The 20,619-nt window shown below is 39.0% G+C and overlaps 1 protein-coding gene across 16 annotated transcripts in view; it reads left to right on the forward strand.

Annotated features, from left to right (window-relative positions):
- PTPRM (protein tyrosine phosphatase receptor type M) overlaps positions 1–20,619 on the forward strand; it is a 477,367-nt gene that overhangs the window by 163,521 nt on the left and 293,227 nt on the right. For all 16 annotated transcript variants that reach the window (XM_087707256.1, XM_087707257.1, XM_087707258.1 and 13 more), the window contains exons 3-5: positions 6,710–6,978; positions 13,830–13,908; positions 15,265–15,380. In XM_087707256.1, the coding sequence (XP_087563382.1) occupies positions 6,710–6,978; positions 13,830–13,908; positions 15,265–15,380 (464 nt within the window). The remainder of the gene's footprint in view (positions 1–6,709; positions 6,979–13,829; positions 13,909–15,264; positions 15,381–20,619) is intronic.

The raw sequence follows: 20,619 nt of genomic DNA on the forward strand, positions 1-20,619 counted from the left end.
TTTTAATTAAACACCCTTTATAAAACTGTATTTTATTTTATATTGTTTAAAATCTTTGTTTACTATACAACAGCTTTTGCCCAGCTGTACTACAGTTATTTACATTTGCAAGTGTAAAGACCCACATCCAACCAGCATTTCAAAGCAGTATTTTATTTAGTTTTAATAAAGCTGGTTAGTCAATATGGTTTTCCCCCTCTTTTTGCAAAAATGCACTTTTTAAATGTATCATTATTTCTCTGAGACTTAATGAACTTAACAGCAGAGTTGCATTACAAAACTTTCCACTGCAGTGCATGATTTTATTTTACTTAAGATGTTTTGGAGGGCTTTAGTTGGTTTGTTACAATTACAACATTACAGTGATGGCATGTGGTTCTAATAATCTGTTGGTTATTTCTGAGATATTTTTGGTGTATGGTAATCTTACTCTTTTCAGAGCTTGTATTGATTAAACAACTTAAGTAAACCAAAAGACCCAGTAATGCAAGGAGAAAAATCAGTCTCGAGTACAACTAACAGTGTAAGAACTGTAACAATCACTGTGTAGGACAGACAGGCAGAAGACTAGCAGAGACAATCCATAAATACCAACTAGCAGTCAGAAGACATGATGAAAACTTCTTAATCTCATAACATATGGATAGACTAAATATAATTTCAGCTGAGAAACTTTGAATATCCTAGTCCAAGCCACATTCCAAAATTCTAGGGAATGCTGGAAGTTTGGCATTCTGACAAGTCTATCATCAATAGTCACATAGAAACAAACCATATTTATACACCATTCAAAAGAGTCAACAAAAGCTAAGAAAGAAAGAAAGAAAGAAAGAAAGAAAGAAAGAAAGAAAGAAAGAAAGAAAGAAAGAAAGAAAGAAAGAAAGAAAGACCAGAAGACATCCCTTCAAGCAGCCAACACCCACATAAGCAGGAGTTAAGTCCAGAAAAACAATCAAGGAATAAATGATGGTCTAGTCAAGGAAGAAACAAGGAGAACATATTCATCCAGACTGACAGGGCAAGTTAGTGTATACAAGCAGAAAGCAAACCCCATAGGTATAGTGAAGATCAGAGGTGGTATTCAGCAGGTTCTGACCAGTTCTGCAGAACCGGTAGCAGAAATTTTGAGTAGTTTGGGAAACTGGTAAATACCACCTCTGACTGGCCCCCCCACCATCTATTCTCTGTCTCCTGAGTCCCAGCTGATCGGGAGGAAATGGAGATTTTGCAGTATCCTTCCCCTGGAGTGGGGAGGTAATTGAGATTTTACAGTATCCTTCCCCTGCCCCATCCACCAATCTATGCCATTCCCACCAAGCCACGCCCACAGAATTGGTAGTAATTTTTTTTGAATCCCACCATTGTTGAAGGTGTTACCTAATTCAATAATGAAATGTCTTCCAAGAAACAATCAAACTCAGAGAGCATGGTATCAAAAATGGAACCACTGGTAGTTTCTTTATTTTCTTCAACATTTAATAGGTACTTTGTTGGTATACTGTATATAGTATAAAATAATTTGTACTTATTTCATATTTTCCTTCTGATTAAAAAGGTCAAGTTGAGTTAGGCAGTTCAGTAAGGAAGAACAGAATAGTTGGAATTACAATCTAATTACTTAATAATAAAATTCAGATATGAGAAAACTAATTAAAAAGCTTAGGATGAAAGAAATTAATAAAGTTCCAGCAATATGGTATTAGTTTCATATTGAAGAACCCAGGATGCAAGCAACAGCAAATGAAAAACCAAAAGAAGTAGGGTGCCATAAATTGAAAGTGACATTGGAAACACAATGATCAGCCAAATCAAGAGGCATAATTTTTGTAGCTAAGAAATATACACAGGTGATTATAAAATGCTATAGAGTACGGGTATCAAACTCTCATCATCAGGGTGGCATCACGTGATGTATCAGGACTTTTCCCCCTTCGCTAAACCAGGGAGGGGCAGGGCCAGCACGTGACGCATCCAACCCCTGGGCTGCGAGTTTGACATCTCTGCTCTAGAGAATAAGGAAAATGACCTTGGTAAAGATATGCAAGATCTGTTACTAGGGCAACAAAACATTTGTTAAGTCAACAACAGTTTCACATCTGCAACACTCTGTTGTTGTAACCAATCCCAATAAAAGTACTTTTTGCCATTCTGTGAAGTTATTTCTTACTCTTTTTTACCAAGTGGGCTGACAAATTCTGAGTACAAAGTGGGGAACTGCTTCTTTCTGGCTATTAGTGGGACAAGCTGCTACATATTACTTCTAACTTTAGGATTTTAGATTTGTTCTACAGTATAATAAACTATGAGTTTAACTTCTTATGTGTTTCTCTCCTTGACACTTCTGTTTACATCTGAAAACAAAGGATTTTAAAACTACCACTGGGATGGAAACTATTTGGTGCATGGTTAAGTGAAGGCACCAGGTTAGAAATCAGGAGTCTGTCAGTTGTAGTCCCACCTCAAGCATGAAATCTGATGGAGTGATTTTGGGCCAGCCATTCTCTCTCAGCCCATGATGTCAGGCTTAGGCAACAATTCCTGTTGCAATAATAGATCAAAACTTGATTTATCCAAAAGAACAAAAGAAAAAGCAGACCCTGCATTTGTGGGAAAATGCTATGAAGAAAAATAAAGTTGGTTGCTAAGTTGATCCTCAGATTAGCTGACATAGCATGGTTAGAGCTTTTACTACCCAATTTTTCGGAATATAAGATGCATCAATTTTTGAGGAGGAAAACAAGAAAAAAAAACTTCTGCCTCTGTCTACCAGCATACATTGGTATTCACCTGGCTAGCATCCTTGCAGAAGATAGCAAATGGCTTGGTCAGCTTCAGCATGTTATTGCAGCCTGATTTAACATGAGCAGCTGATTGACGGGTAGAATACCCCCAAGCAACTGTTCCAAGCTGCAGGGATTGCCACAGACAATTGCCACCTTTGTGCCTCGCACTTTCGGGTGGTTGCAGGTGACAGGGATCCTCACTTTTGATAACGAGCAACACAGATCTTTTTAACCATTTAAAACAAACCCTACGTGCATTTAACTGGAGTGGATGGGGTGGGGTATGATTTTCATGGGAGCAGAAGAGGGACTTGGCACCAAAGTCTCCACTTCTGAGATGCCCCTGTCTTCCTACCTATAGCCATAGGCGTTGAAAGTCTGGCTTTCTCACAGCAAGGTCCGATAGAGACACAGCACTTCAGTCCTCCTGGAAGCTGTCATCTCGTAAACACATTGCCGGGCTTCCCAGCAAGCCCCCTGCGCCTTTGCTTCCTCAACCAAAGCCTGATTCCCAAAACGGCCCTGGGAAGCATGGAGATCAGAACTTGGTAGGTGAAGCGGACAGGCTTCATATGCGCAGGAGGCATAAGGCAAGGCAGCTCTTCACTCTGGATGGAGATGATCCAGGCGGAGAGCGGTCGGCTTCTGCTCCGGGCCCAGGAGACGGATCTGGCCAGGAGGAAAGAGAAGGTGAATCTGTGGAGAAGGAGAAGGAGGGTGTGCGGTTCCGTGATGTGCATTGGGGAACCAGGGAGGAAATAATTTTCAGGTGGCAGCATCGGCCTCATGCCCCGTTTTTTTTAATCAGGGAGGGAATCGCACCTGGGTTGTCTGGAGAAGGGGCAGTCAGAGTTGAGAGTTACCTTGCTTTACGCCTCCTGCACAGTGCCCACTTTGCTAACTGAGTCCCAACCTCTGTGCTTCCCAGGGCCGCTTTGGGAATCAGGCTCTGACCAAGGTGCAGGGGACTTGCTGGGAAGCCCGACAATGTGTTTACAAGATGACAGCATCCAGGAGGACTGAAATGCTGCATCTCTATCAGGCCTTGCTGTAAGAAAGCCAGGCTTTCAACGCCTATGGCTATAGGTAGGAAGACTGGGTGTCTCGGGAGTGGAGCCTTCAGTGCCAAGTCCCTCTTCTGCTGCCATGAAAATCATCCCCCATCTCACCCCATTCATTCTTGTAGGGTGATAGGATTTGTTTTAAATGGGTAAAAGGAACTGTGCTTCTTGTTATCAAAGTCCGAGTGGAAGTGACGATCATTGCCGCCTGGAACAACCCAAAAATGTGACGTGCGGAGTGGGTGGGTGGGGCTACATTCAGAGTATAAAACACACTCAGATTTTCACTCTCTTTTTGGGGAGAGAAAAGTGCATCTTATGTTCTGAAAAATATGGTATTTCTTTTTCTGCTGCTTGCCATATTTCACAGCATACTCCTTCAATTTATGTAACCTTACTACTTGGTAATGACCGAACTGCTAATCTAATTTCATTTTCTAGTAGTAGAAGCCCTTGTAAGTAAGGAATATCTTCTAAAATATCTTGGATGTTGAGGTCTCTACTATATATTCCTTCCATCTTCCTTTGATTTGATTACTATCTCTCCATTGGTATCTTTTAGAAAACAGCTCTCTGAAGTTGTATTCAGAGGAACTTGTTAAATTCTTGTGTTCATTCCATAATTTATCTGGTTCTCTGTCAATGAAGTTCAGGACTTTAAAGCAATTCCTGACGTTCTCCTTGAAAATGGTAGGTATAAATTTAGGATCATATCATGGAAACGATTGAATTTCTACTTATTGTTCTTTTGTTGTTGTTGTTCAGCTTCAATCGGAGCTTGCACATGAGAAGTTTGGAATCTGTTCCATAGTCAGCACCTGGCAAAGTCCTTAATGGTATAATTACTCTTTGGGGGATATAATTACCCCCAATTCCTCTTAGCAATAATAGAGGCAATTTGATTTTTACGTATTCTTATCTGGCGATGTCCAATGTATAGAGGCATAGTTTTGATTGTTATAAGATAGCGTTAGCTATGAAAAAATAATTGGAGTGGCAGAAATTTGTACCTTATCTCCTGCTTCATTTCAGTTCCCTAAGCCATACAGTCCAGCTACATTTTTGTCTTTCATGGTTCCAACTTTGACATTTCAGTATCGTATCACAACAGCATATTTTGTCTCCATGTTCTGTCAATTTCAAATTTAACTTTATCATAGAAGGTATCAACTTCCTCTTTGTCTGCATCCGTAGCTGAAGCATGGAGCATGACCACAAAGTCTAATTGACATTATTATTTACTTTCAATGCAATTGAAATCAAGTACTCTTCTTATTATACCTTTTAAAAAGATATAGTAAAGCAACAGTACCTCATCTTTGGTTTTCATGTTCTGAATAATAAATACTATGATCTTCTGACTGAAGAGATCCCAGACCATGTCAATTCACTGATGCCTAAGATGTCAATGTGCAGTCATTTCATTTCAGCTTCCACTGTGTTGAGCATTCCTGTGTTCATGCTTCGTACATTTTATCTTCCTACTGTAATTCCATCTCTGCACTTTTAGGTTTTCCTTTCCTGTATGATAATAGCAGCAACATGACATCCCAAAGGTTTGAATCTAGCTATGTCATAAACAGTATTAGTATTCCAAAATCACAACAGTAATAGCACTTAGACTTATATACTGCCTCATATTGCTTTACAATACTCTGGGCGGTTTACAATGTCAGCATATTGCCCCCAACAGTCGGCTCCTCATTTTACTGACCTTAGAAAGATGGAAGGCTGATCCAACCTCAAACTCCATTAGGATCAAACTCCGGGCTATGGCCTGCAATACTGCATTCTAACCCCTGTGCAACCAGAATTGCTAGTTCCAACAATCAGCTGTGTGACAATTACCTGTGCCACAAAAGAAAGCAGGAAATTCTGCTTTCTAGCAAATCTAAATTGTATGACACAGTTATTCCCTCCCTCGCTGTTCTACTTACCTTTGCAGACTCAGAAAAGGCTTCTTAATCCTCCTTTTTCAGCACTGCGCGGTAGCACCTGCAATGTGCATGTGTACATGCAGCAAACTAGCAGGGAAGCAAACCAGTAGCATTTCACCACTGGTCTGAACGAAGAGACTTACAGATGGTACATCCCCATAGTCACTGACTGTGATTTGAATTTGGCAACCAGTTCACAAAGCACAAGAGAAGCAGGATCCTGTAGTCATATGATCACCATTCGTAACTTTCATTCTCAATTTCTAACATTTGTCGATCACATGATGTCATCTTTAATGACTACATGGGATTCACTTCCATCAGAGCTGCCAATATATATATAGTATATTATAATACTGTCTTATATGGATTTAATTGATCCACATAGTAATAACAAGAGTAAATTGTTTTGTTCCTTAAAGATTCTACAACTTTTAAAAAAGAAAATATTGTTTTATTCCTTCTAATGAACAGATATAGGAAATCAAGGGAAATATCTAACTTTCCCAGCTATGAGTGAAATCTCAAAACTAGGAAGAAGCTTACTTCTAGTTTGGTGGTTTAAGAAAATAACTTATTTGCTTATTTCCCAAATAAACTTTATTGTACCACTGTTTTGAAATTATTACAGAATCTAACACAATATCAATCTGCAATATATAATTATAATATATTATAATTGTGTGATAGTAAGGTTACAGAAAACATTTTCGATATTTTAAATCTGAATCAATTGTTTCAAGTTTGAAATACATTCTTCTGATCATTCTGGAATAACCATTCTTAAAATGATTCAAATCCAAACCATTTTGCACATTTCTCTGTAGAATAACAAAAATTGCAAGGCAGCAAAAGAAGAAGAAATTGAGACTGGGACACGATCTAAACTCCAACTAATTACTTATTTTCTTTTATTTATTTTCTGCAGGATCTTTCATGTTGGTGAATACTACTGAAAGAGTTGGCCAAAAGGCCCACCTTTTGCTACCACAACTAAAGGAAAATGACACACATTGCATCGATTTCAATTTTTTTGTTTCCAGCAAAAGTGGTTCCAGTCCTGGAATTTTGAATGTTTATGTGAAAGTTAATAATGGTGAACTTGGAAATCCAGTATGGAATGTCTCCGATGCCCCTATTGGTATTTGGAATAGGGTGGAATTGGCTGTCAGCACCTTTTGGCCAAACTTTTATCAGGTACTGCTTTTTGTTCTTTCACTTATGAAACATTCTTCTTCCCTTTCAATGTTTAGTCAATTTATATCATGGCTAATGCCTTTTATTGAACTATATAAATTTTTGTATAAAATTATTTACAAATTCTATTGGATGAGCAAAATATCTTCTTTAAAAGGATGAAGGATGACATTCCCAATAAAATACTTTCTTCATTTTCCAAAATTTCTCTATTTGAAAAATATTTTTGGGGGGTTGTTTTTTTTCTAAAGACAATACAGGCAGATAACTCCCACTAATGCTTATTGAATAGACCCAAGAATCTTAAAAGCAGTGTATGTCACACTTTTGTAGATGTTGTGGTGTATTATATCTCTATATTTAGAAGTTTTTATTGAAATGCTTCTTAGTATGCATGGCCTTGTGAACATTGTTATTGTTTCCTTTCAAGATATGTGTTGTAGCTATTAATTATTTCTCTAAGCCATGTCTTATATGAAACAATATTGTTCTTCATGTTAAATCATGTGCATTTAAATCTAAGTTTCTTAACTAGGTAGTTATTTAATCTCTTCTTAATGATTTGTTTACAGATCATTTGTCCATCAGTAAGTGGTCCACTAGTAAGTTTTGCATAAGTACATAAGGAGATTTCTTCTAAATGCATACTAAAAATGCATAAAAATAGCTTGAATAAATTGAAACTTGTTGTTTAGCTAATTAATTAGATATAGATAGAATTAGATATTACCTGAATTTAATATAAACCTGATATGTGTAATTTAAATGTATCTCATGTATGATCTGTTTACCTGTTTATTCTTATGTCCAGATGCTGGTTAATAATGGATAACTTCAAAACACCACTTCTATTTTTTATTTTTAAAAATTCTTTGATTTAATTGGTATAACTTTTATTTCTTCTGCTTTATAAGAGATAGTTGACACTTTTCATTCATTTTCACGCAGAATGGGTTTTCATTTTCTTTCTTGTAGCTGGTTATATTATCCATCCTGATGACTATTAGTTTCCTTTTGCCTTTAAGGTACCTACATGCAGGCAATTTGCATAACTTTGTTATTTAATATTCTTTGTGTATAGATCATTATTTTATATTTCATGTGAAAGAAAATAGGCTGCTGAAAAGCAAACATAATATGAATCCTATGAATCTCAAAATCTACAGCTAAAAAAGAATAATGTTGAATAGGTACAGTGGGGCAAAAAAGTATTTAGTCAGCCACCAATTGTGCAAGTTCTCCCACTTAAAAAGATGAGAGAGGCCTGTAATTGACATCATAGGTAGACCTCAACCATGACAGACAAAATGAGAAAACAAATCCAGACAATCACATTGTCTAATGTGGAAAGAATTATTTTTGCAAATCATGGTGGAAAATAAGTATTTGGTCAATATCAAAAGTTCATCTCAATACTTTGTTATATATCCTTTGTTGGCAATGACATAGGTCAAACGTTTTCTGTAAGTCTTCACAAGGTTGCTGGTATGTTGGCCCATTCCTCCATGCAGATGTCCTCTAGAGCAGTGATGTTTTGGGGCTGTCGCAGGACGGACTTTCAACTCCCTCCAAAGGTTTTCTATGGAGTTGAGATCTGGAGACTGGCTAGACCAGTGGTCCCCAACCCCCGGTCCGCGGACCGGTGCCAGGCCGTGGAGTACCTGGCACCGGGCCGCGCAGCGGCCATGATCGCTGCAGCGGCCGGGGGCCATGATCGCTGCAGCGGCCGGGGGACATGATCGCTGCAGCGCAAAGGCTCCTGGGCCGTGCGCAAAAGCTCCTGGGCCGTGCGCAAAGGCTCCAGGGAAGTTTAATCAAAACAATCTGATATATAAACAATCAATGTGTCATCGCGAACAACGCCCCCCCACCCCTGCGCGCGCTCAGCGGGCCACGGTAAAATTATCAAAGGCTGACTGGTCCGCGGCGATAAAAAGGTTGGGGACCACTGGGCTAGACCACTCCAGGACCTTGAAATGCTTCTTACGAAACCACTCCTTCCTTGCCCGGGCGGTGTGTTTGGGATCATTGTCATGCTGAAAGACCCAGCCACATTTCATCTTCAACGCCCTTGCTGATGGAAGGAGGTTTGCACTCCAAATCTCACGATATATGGCCCCATTCATTCTTTCCTGTACACGAATCAGTTATTCTGGTCCCTTTGCAGAGAAACAGCCCCAAAGCATGATGTAGCCACCCCCGTGCTTCACAGTAGGTATGGTGTTCTTTGGATGCAACTCAGCATTCTCTCTCCTTCAAACACGATGAGTTGTGTTTCTACCAAACAGTTCTACTTTGGTTTCATCTGACCATATGGCATTCTCCCAATCTTCTTCTGGATCATCCAAATGCTCTCTAGCAAACTTCAGACGGGCCCGGACATGTACTGGCTTAAGCAGGGGGACACGTCTGGCACTGCAGGATCTGAGTCCCTGGCAGTGTAGTGTGTTACTAATGGTAGCCTTTGTTACATTGGTCCCAGCTCTCTGCAGGTCATTCCCTAGGTCCCCCGTTTTGTTCTGGGATTTTTGCTCACCGTTCTTGTGACCATTTTGACCCCATGGGGTGAGATCTTGCGTGGAGCCCCAGATCAAGGGAAATTATAAGTGTATGTCTTCCATTTTCTAATTATTGCTCCCACAGTTGATTTCTTCACACCAAGCTGCTTGCCAATTGCAGATTCAGTCTTCCCAGCCTGGTGCAGGTCTACAATTTTGTTTCTGGTGTCCTTTGACAGCTCTTTGGTCTTCACCATAGTGGAGTTTGGAGTGTGACTGTTTGAGGTTGTGGACAGGTGTCTTTTATACTGCTAACAGCCTCTTAAAGAAGAAGTTACAGGTCTGTGAGAGCCAGAAATCTTGCTTGTCTGTAGGTGACCAAATACTTATTTTCCACCATAATTTGCAAATAAATTCTTTCCAAATCAGACAATGTGATTGCCTGGATTTGTTTTCTCATTTTGTCTCTCATAGTTGAGGTCTACCTATGATGTCAATTACAGGCCTCTCTCATCTTTTTAAGTGGGAGAACATGCACAATTGGTGGCGGACTAAATACTTTTTTGCCCCACTGTATGTATGTAGACTCTTTGATTGAAGGTTATTATAAAGAAGGGACAGATCCATAATAGCTTCTTTTTTATCTTAATTTCTTTGCATGTTTAATCATGTTTATTTGAAAATAAGAACTCAGTCTCTAGGTGAGATATTTAGGAGAACTCCAGCTTCATTCTTACTTAATGATAATTAGATGTAAACTTTCTGAGCCTCATTGCTGCTTCTATAAATGAAATGCTTAACATTCCAGGGTTTCACATCAATATTTAATTCTTACGTATTGCCTTATATATGATGATGATGATGAAGTTATCCATTCAGTTGTGTCTGACTCTTGGCAATTCTATGGGCCAGGTCTCCAATCTTGCACTATTTCTTTGAGTTTTTCTATGCTCCATCTGGTACCAACTTTGATAGTATCCAACTACCGTGTTCTTTGGCAGCCTGGTTTCCTTTTACCACTAACCCTTCCAAACATAATTTCTTTCTCCAGTGAATTTCCCCGTATGACATGGCCAAAGTAAATGAGACTCCTGATATATAGTGAGTGCTTAATATCAAATGTAATTCAAACTTTAGTTCAAATTTGGTTCAAGACCAACTAATCTCTCTTCAAGCAGTGAAATACATAATCTTATTTCCTTTTATGTTACGGAAGAGCTGTGAACATAACTAATACAAATAAAATAGGTTTATTGTTGAAACTGCAGTAATATAATGCTTTCATTTAGCTTTTTCTAGACAAAGTGTCCATTCTGTTTGGCATTCAGAAAAAGTCATCTTATAGTTGCTTATGCATTATTTAAAAATAGCCATCCCTTAGATTTATGTACATATCCAACAATAAACAGACAGACACTTTATTCAAACAGAATCAGTGAGATTCAGTCACCACTGCTAAAAATACTGACAGAGACTTTGAGAATAAAAATAGAACAAAATAGTGGCCTTAACTGACAAGCAATTTACTGTGGAGTTGTTGAAGTTCTTATGGAATAAATAAGTTCAGGATCATGGCCCTTGAAAAATAAATCAGTGCAAACAACTTCATAATTACATAAGCCCCATTTTCACTGTTTGTATTAAATCACTTGTTTGTTAGAAGCTATAGTTGACACTAATCTCATAAATTCTTCTTTATCAATAGAAGTACAAAGCACAATGTGAAATGCATACATAAAATGTAGTTATGTAAAATGTAGGATTAGGGGACATGCAAGATGTGAGACAAATAATCTAAGGACTAAATTTTTTATTTGATATTATTTTTTATTGTATTTATATGTCTTAATTAATCAAACTGATGTAAGTAAATTCTTACTCTTTTTCAAAATGTTATTATAAATTGAGTTTATGATTAGGTACAAGTCACCTTTGAACTACAGGCATTTTAATTGCTTATAAAATGAGATCATGTACTGAAAGAAAATACATTTATTCCTTTTATTCTGTGGAACTAACAAGTTATTTATAAAGTACTAGCGCATTTTTCAGCAGCAATCATTTAAGGTGGCAAGTGAACCCCCTCCCCCATTTCCATTGAGAAGGGAGAAGTGGCAGGAATGAAAAGCTAATTTTGCTCTTCACTGAAGCAGGGAGGATCAGGGATAGTGCAATGTTAAATCGCTTCCCTATTTCCTGTTTGGCAGGCATCTACAGGATAGAGTGATGTAAGATAACTCTAAGGCAGACATCCAGTGCTTGTTTTTCACAAAGAAATGTAATCTGTCTTTTAACCAGTTTTTTCCTGGCTGATATGGCTACTATGTCAATCAGAGAAACAGTGGTTATAGTATTTTTGTCTATTCAAAAGAGCTACTTTGCCTAATCTGCTGACTGATTTCCATGTAAGATGTTTCAGAGATACTAAAATTAAAGACGGGCAGTTTGGAGTAAAAATGCTAACACTACTAGAAAATCACATAGGAAATAATACACTATTAGCACAAACAGAATATCAAATGCTTCTAGCATTTTTCCCCCTTGTTTTGTTTAAGCCTCTCCAAAAGTAGCATTAGTTAATTACAACAAAAATGTGCTATTTTAAAACAAAAATATAAGTGGCCCTTGGTGTTCTCTGTGAGCTTGGTTGTTTTCTTGCAGATATCTCATATCCAAACTAGGTACCATCATCAGTGCAAGTAAGGAGTGCAGTTTGTTTTCAGTTTATATTCTAGTGGCTTATCCTGTCAGTGTTGGTGGGAGATAGAAATGGGACATTTTACAATATGAAAGCTATAACACAATAGCAATAACACTTAGACATATACTGCTTCACAGTGCTTTACACTCCTCTCTAAGCAGTTTACAGAGTTAGCATATTGACCCCAACAATTTGGGTCCTCATTTTACCCACCTTGGAAGAATGGAAGGCTGAGTCAACCTTGAGCCTGGTGGGATTTGAACTGCCAAACTGCAGGCAGCAGGAGTGAGCAGAAGTAGCCTGCAGTACTGCACTCTAACCACTGTGCTACCACATTGTTTTAACTAAGGACACATTTACAGGGATTCTCTTTTAGAACCCAATTCACTCAAATATCTATAGTTGGCAATATGATTATCTTACTCAATCTGACTTTGGAATGTGTTAAACACTATAAACTAATAGAGTACCTATAGTCAATTAATAGGAATATGCAAAAATAATCAGTCAGTGCCTTATCCATGAGCTATAGCAGCTCTTGAAAGAACAATAAGCCACATGACTATTGTATTTCTGTATAGTACCATGTAGAAATTTAATAAATATACAGAAATAACAAAAATGCATTGTTTGTTTTCCCTTCCTTCTTTTCAGCTTATGTTATCCTGACTTTTCAGAAAATCTGAGCTGTTGATTCAGATAAATATTTGCACGATTGCACTATTTTCAATTGCAGCAAAAGCAGTTGAAGTATAGAGATTTTATTACTTATTAGAAGTAGGGGTAGGGATAGAGAACAATGGCCTGATTTGTTCATTTTGCATCTAATGTTAGTAATACCAGATCATTGACTTTGAATTATGAATCTGATTTTCTACTAGCATATCAAGACAATTGTTTCAGTTGTCTTGACTGTGCACTAGAAAAAAATATTTTTATATAAGAAGTACGTATCTATTTATTTTCTTGACTACCCACCAGCTTTCACTACCATCAAACAGTGCATTTTTTAGGCTCCTTGGTTAAACATAAGTGTCCAACTTTTCTTTCTTGCTTTATACTAATTATATAGTGAATAATGTTACATGAAATACAGATTCATTGTAATATATTACTGTACATTGATTTCATGCTAAAATTTATTAGACTAGTGAGTAGGACAGAACTGTAATGTCTTTCCTCAATATTTTATTCTTCCTTAATATAACTTTCAAGCAACCAGGAAATATCAGCAGCAATAGTAGTATACTACCTTGGTGAAAAAAATGTTATACTGTTCAGTTGATACCACTGGGATGAAAATTGCATATTGAGCACAAAAACACTCTGCCAAATAATTCTTAGCCTAATATTTAATCTAACTGGTATAAATTTGATAAACACAAAATGTTTGGAGGAGTATTTTATTTACTGAATTAGCATAATAAAATTGGCTGCAAATAACAATACAGCCAGTGCATGGGTAAAATTATTGATGAATGTAAATTTGAATTCCTATCTTTTCCAGGATTATTTTAAATGCTTAACTATTTATATATTTAAAATAGTCAACATTCTATTTAAAGAAATAAATAGCTGTATTTATGCTAACTTTTCAGAAGCATAACTCTATTATTAGATTTATTTATATTACTTGCTTTTTCATATTTCAGGTAGTTTTTGAAGTTATCACTTCAGGTCATCAAGGATATCTGGCTATTGATGATGTGAAGGTTTTAAGTCATCCATGTAGTAAGTGAATATTATATTATCAATTATTTCAGAATATTGTTGAAATAAATTTGTCATTATTTTATTCTGAGCCACAAATAAAGGGCCCATTTAAATCTTTAGGGGCCTAGAACTCTTAAAATAAAATACCATAAATTTTCTAAGGTCGTTGAAAAGCATACTTTCTGCTAGCTGATGATAGGAGACTAAGTTCATGTTACATAAACTTTCAAAGGCAATTGGAACAGGATCTGGCCTTTCAAAAAGGAAAAAAAGCATTGTTCCAGCAATGCAGTAATGCTGGATCTATATTACATGCATTTCCTGATCATTCCCAGCAGTAAAATATATTAGTTCTAAAATGTCTCAGCAATTTCTGGCTGACCTTATGTGCATTCCTAACTTAAAACAGTGTGAGACCTACTTATAAAGTTTCATGGAGAGCCCCCTAGTGAATTGGAAGACTGTGAGCTAGATTAAGGAGTTGAAAAACATCCCAGAAGATCATAACAAATACAGTACATTCCATACTTTTTTCAAGAAAACTATACATTGTTCATGAAATCAATAGGAACTGAACTCAACTTGAAGAAGGTTTGATTTTACTTATTCCATAATTTATCTGTATATAAACTACCTTTCTTTGAGTATAAAAAGAGCGATCAAGAATAATCTCTTAATATTCTTGCCAGATAACTGATTTCAGTATGTTATAGCTTTTATTAAAAACATCAGCTAGATTTCAGTACAATCTTTATGGAAATGTTTTACAAGACAGTTATATAGCCAAAATAGTTTGTTGCTCAATAGAAACAGAAAGCTAATATTGTTCTGTTATTAGGAATTAGATTTTTTGTAAAAAAGAAATAATTGCAATGTAAAATATATTTATAATATGCAATATTATGAATAATTATAAATACATATTTTAAAATTAATTTCAGTTGGTATTTCTTGGCTTACAATATAAATACTGTATGTTATTCAAATGTTTAAAACAAAATAGGATTTGAATTCTTTTACTGAAGTCTGAAGGTCTCATTCCAACTTTACTATTCTGTGAAAGCAATTCTTAGATTGAGTAAGAAAAGACAATTAGAATAATGTGGGATTAATAGGAGCACTGATGGAGCAGTGGTTAGAATGTAGTAATGCAGGCTATCTCTGCCCACAGACTGGAGTTCAATCCTGATGGGTTTGAGGTTGACTCAGCCTTCTATCCTTCCGAGGTCAATAAAATGAGATCCAGATTGTTGGGGGCAATTGTAAACTTCTCAGAGAGTGCTGTAAAACACTGTGGAGCAGTATATAAATCTAAGTGCTATTGCCATTGGTAATAATATGATTCTTCCTTTACCTCTTTTTTATTTTCAACAGCCAGCACACCTCATTTCCTGCGCCTCCAGAGTGTAGAAGTCAACGCTGGCCAGTTTGCTAATTTTCATTGCACCGCCAATGGTAGGACTGTTCATGGAAACAAGCTTTGGCTACAGGTAATCTTATTTGTTTTCCTTTTCTTTCTCTACCAAGGTGATATTTTTGAAAACATGATAGGTTTATTTACTATCCAAAAGCCAAGAAGGACTGTATGGCAAATGAGCACTAACAAAATAGACACTAGTAATTTTTTTATTTTGATTCAGTGATTAAAAGCAGGGGAAAAGAGATTACAGGTACTCTTGATTAACAACTGGTCATTTTACAACTGTTCAGTGTTATGACAGTCATGGAAACAGATGCTTAACAGCCCGTAAAGCCACCATGGGTCATCATAAATGATTTCACCATTGCCCTCTCACAGCCAAGTGACCACATGTTGGGTGGGTCAGCTTTAGAATCAATTGTGGCATTCTGTAGTTACATGACTTTTGCCAGTTTTTGCTTAACGTACATCCCCAAAAATGCCAGAAAATTGCTTCCAGTAATGTGGGTATCTTGACTTACAGCTGCAACAACTTACAGCCATTATTCGATTAGGGTAGTAAGTTTAGGACTACTGTACTGCATAAGTAAGGATATATATATATATAATTTATCAGCACAAATACAACTATATATATATATACAACTATATATATATACACACACACACACACACACACATACATACACACATATATTCATGCACCTTTGGAAAACTTACTTGAATTGTACACTAATATATGGAAATTGTATTTAAATAGGAAAACAAAATGATGTATATATGTATGTTCTTACAGCCTCAGAACTTCAGCATGCCAAGAAGCCCTGTTGCTGAGGCAAGGCAAGCAGCTCCAGAGCTGTGCAGAAGCATGGGACCGCAGTTCTAGGAGTTTTTTTGGCACACTGAGACAATGGGATTGCTTGGCGCGTTGTGGCAACAGGGCTGCTTGGTGTGCCATGGGTTTGAGGCAGCACTCATTGAGGGTAGTAGCCAGCATAATGGAGAGAACGAAGAACTCAATGGTTGCACCAATAGGGGCAGGGAGAAAGGTCAAAAAAATGTTGCCCTATGATGCATCATTTTGCCCAGTTGAAGTTTTCAAATAGGAGAGTTTCTGTAATATATAGATTATATACATAGTAATTATACATTTGTATATAATACCATATGTACCTGGATCTTGTTCTTCCTGCAGCTGATATTAAGCATCTCACAGTCTTACTGAGTGGGACACTGTGAAAGAAGTAGAAAAAAGGATGAAGTTGAAATTTCAAAGGTTCTTTAATTCCTTTGGAGTTCAGAAAGAAATAATTCTAAGAAACTTCCTAGCAAAGAGAAGTCAGTTGAGAAGCTCCAGAGATAAATACCAGTGGTACTGCCAGTCTATCTTGAGTCCAGCAGTTTGATTTTTTTGATTAATAAACTCATTCTATTTGCTTCAAATTTTGTTATTGCATTTAGGCCAATGAAGTAATAGTCATTTAGAGGATAGTTTTAAACTGGAAAATTAACCAATTTAATTCTAATGTATAATGAAATTTTAGAATTACTATATTCTATAATATTTTTCTTTTTAAAAAAGTGTTTAGGTCCTAGAAATACAATCACAGCCTTTTTATAATATAGCTGTCATAGCCACTAGCCATTTAAGGTTTTTTTCGGACTCTGATGGTTTGCTTCATAGATAGGTCTACAAAGAACGTTCCATAATAGTTCAGTTGTACTGCTGTAAAAAAAGGATATGCACAAATAGCGCTTTCAGCATGCTTTTCTGTAGCTTTTCCAATCCCTGGTTACATTGTGTTTGTTCACTCCAAGAATTTATGATTAGGATAGCACTGAATCATGTGATGCATAAAAGAGTTCAGGATTCAGCCGAGGTGGCGCAGTGGTTAGGGTGCAGTACTTCAGGCCACTTCAGCTGACTGTTATCTGCAGTTCAGCGGTTCTAATCTCACCGGCTCAAGGTTGACTCAGCCTTCCATCCTTCCGAGGTGGGTGAAATGAAGACCCAGACTGTGGGGGCGATATGCTGACTCTGTAAAGGGACTCTGTAAAGAGAGGGCTGAAAGCCCTATGAAGCGGTATATAACTCTAACTGCTTTTGCTATTGCTATTGCTATTGCTATTCTTCCTCCTAAATAGTTATCATTTCTTTGGCTATATAACTGATGGGTGGTGCATTGGCATTTAACACTTTCTGTTTCCAGTACCTGATTCAGCAATCTAGTTAGCCTTGGATAGTATGCCATTACTATATTATTAGGTATATTGGTGGCTTTCAATACTGTAAACCATTCTATTCTTCTGAGCCGGCTCCATGCGTTGGGGATTGGGAGCAGCGTGTTATAGTGGTTCTCTTATTTTCTCCAGGGCCAGTTCCAGTCAGTGTTGGTTGGCGGGGAGAGATCGTCCCCTAGGACTCTCCTTTGTGGTTGCCTCAAGGTTCTTTTCTCTCTCCCCTCCTTTTCAACATCTTCATGAAACCGCTGGGTGAGTTCATCTGCCGGTTTGGGGTTTGGTATCATCAGTATACTGATGATATCCAATTATGTCTTTAGGCTTTGAGCTGGCCAAGTGATTCTGTCAAGTCCTGTCCCAGTGCTTCAAGGCTGTATGGGTTTGGATGAGGAGGAACTATCACTGACTTATAACCCGCTCCCTCCTAAATAGGAGGGAGGCAGGGGACCCCTTACAGGGTAAGGCTGAGGATTATGTCCAGTTCTTGGCGGACAAAGTTGCTCGGTTTCGGTCGGACTTGGACTCCACCCCCGCAGATCCAGCCGAGACACAGGGGAATAACTTGGCAGACCATCTCTGGGTTGAGTTTCAGGATGTTGCCTCCGGGGATGTGGACAAGGCTATGCGAGCTGTGAGCGCCTCCACCTGTATACTGGACCCGTGTCCCTCCTGGCTGGTTGCCAACAGCAGTGAGGTGACACGAGGCTGGATCCTTTGTTGGGAAGGTTGTTGAGAAGGTGGTGGCCTTCCAGCTTCAGCGTACCTTGGAGGAAGCTAGCTATCTTGACCCCTTCCAGTCCGGCTTCAGGCCCGGTTACAGCACAGAAACCGCTTTGGTCGCATTGACCGATGATCTCTGGAGAGCCAGAGATGGAGGCCATGCGTCCATCCTAGTTCTCCTCGACCTCTCAGCGGCTTTCGATACCATCGACCATGGTATCCTTCTGCGACGACTGCGGGAGGTGGGACTGGGAGGCACTGTCTTGCAGTGGTTCTCCTCCTACCTCTCGGACAGGTCGCAGTCGGTGTTGGTGGGGGGGCAGAGATCATCCCCGAGGCCCCTAACTTATGGAGTGCCGCAGGGCTCGGTCTTATCCCCCCTACTATTCAACATATACATGAAACCGCTGGGTGAGATCATTCGGAGGCACGGGATAAAATACCATCAATATGCGGACAATACACAGTTGTATCTGTCCGCCCCGTGCCAACTTAATGAAGCGGTGGACGTGATGAACCGGGGTCTTGAGGCCGTTAAGGACTGGATGAGAGCTAACAAACTGGTACTCAACCCGGACAAGACCGAGTGGCTGTTGTGCTTCCCTCCCAACAATTTGGCCAATATTCCATCACTCAGGCTGGGGGGTCAAAATTTATACCCCTCAGACAGGGTCCGCAACTTGGGAGTCCTCCTGGACCCACAGCTGACTTTCGACCACCATTTGTCAGCTGTGACCAGGGGGGCATTTGCCCAGGTTCGCCTGGTACGCCAGTTGCGGCCCTACCTGAATCGGGAGGCCCTCACAACAGTCACTTGAGCCCTTGTGATCTCTAGGCTGGAATACTGCAATGTGCTCTACATGGGGCTGCCCTTGAAGAGCATCCGGCGACTTCAGCTAGTCCAGAATGCGGCCGCGCGAGTGATCGTGGGCGCACCACGGTTCGCCCACATAACACCGATCCTCCGTGAGCTGCGCTGGCTACCTGTTGATCTCCGGGTGCGCTTCAAGGTGCTACTCACCATTCACAAAGCCCTCCATGGTAGTGGATCTGACTATCTGAGAGACCGCCTTCTGCCAATTGCCTCCCTCCGTCCCATCAGATTGCATAGAGTAGGCCTCCTCCGAATTCCATCCGCCAGTCAGTGCTGACTGGCGACTACGCGGAGGAGAGCCTTCTCAGTTGCAGCTCCGACGCTTTGGAACGATCTCCCCGTGGAGATTCGTACCCTCACCACCGTCCAGACCTTCCGCACAGCCCTCAAGATCTGGCTATCCCATCAGGCCTGGGGATAAGATCCGAACCTTGCCCCACCCGAATGCTGAATGAATGTTGTGTTTTATCGGTTTAGTTTTTTTTATTATTCACATTTTTTTCTTTTTTGTGTTGTCTTACACTCCCTTCCCATTGATTGTAAGCCGCCCTGAGTCCCCTCAGGGAAAAGGGCGGCCTATAAATGTCAATAAACTATCAAACTAACTAACTAACTTAGTTCTACCAAGCCCATGTGCTGTGGGTATTTGGAGTGCACACATCTGGGGATACTCCAACTTTGACTGAGGATGGTTTGAAACTCTCCCGTTCAAAAGAGATGCACAATTTGGAGGTCTTCCTGGACTCAAAGCACCTGCTTGATGAGCAGGTTGCTTAATTAGCATGCTGTCAGCTGCAGCCAGGAAAGCCTTTGATTTTATCTGGTGCACCAGTTGTACCCTTTTCTAGACTGGGGTCTTCACATTGATTACTGTGTATTATATTCTACGTGAGGATGATCCCAAAGCTTCAGCTGGGGCAGGCAGTAATGTATATCCCTGTAACACTTCTGCTTTTCGAGATGCACTGGTTGCCAGTTTGCTTCGGGGTGTGATTCAAGGTGTTGGTTGCTACTTATAAAGCCCCACATGTCATGGGGGCTGATTTGAGCAACCACCTGTTTTACGCAGTATCCGCCTGGCCTTAAATCTGGTAGGTTAGCATGCGCCACGTTCCATTAATTGAACGATATCTGGTTCTCAGAAGCTTGCCTCTTGGTTACAGTGACTGCCCTTTGGAATGAAGTCCTCTTCCAAAATTCAAGCAGTCCCATCCATCTGCTATTTCAAAGGGCCTTAAAGAATTAGGTCTTTGGGTAGAGATTTGTGGAGGATGCCCCTTTCTTCCATTCTGTTCCCCTCTTGGTTTATTTTCCTCCCATATTTTTCTTTGTTTTTGCTCTGTTGATTGTTTTTAAATGTTTTTAAGAATTTATAAACCATCCAGAGTCACTGGTGTTGGGTGAAATATCAATTTAATAAATAATAATTATGATAATTGACACAAGCTGAAGCGGACAGTTAGGACTGAAAAAC

Source organism: Thamnophis sirtalis, unplaced genomic scaffold (genome assembly GCF_051295495.1).
Source record: "Thamnophis sirtalis isolate CommonGarterSnake01/CBP01778 unplaced genomic scaffold, rThaSir2_p1.2 scaffold_2, whole genome shotgun sequence".
NCBI lineage: Eukaryota > Metazoa > Chordata > Lepidosauria > Squamata > Natricidae > Thamnophis > Thamnophis sirtalis.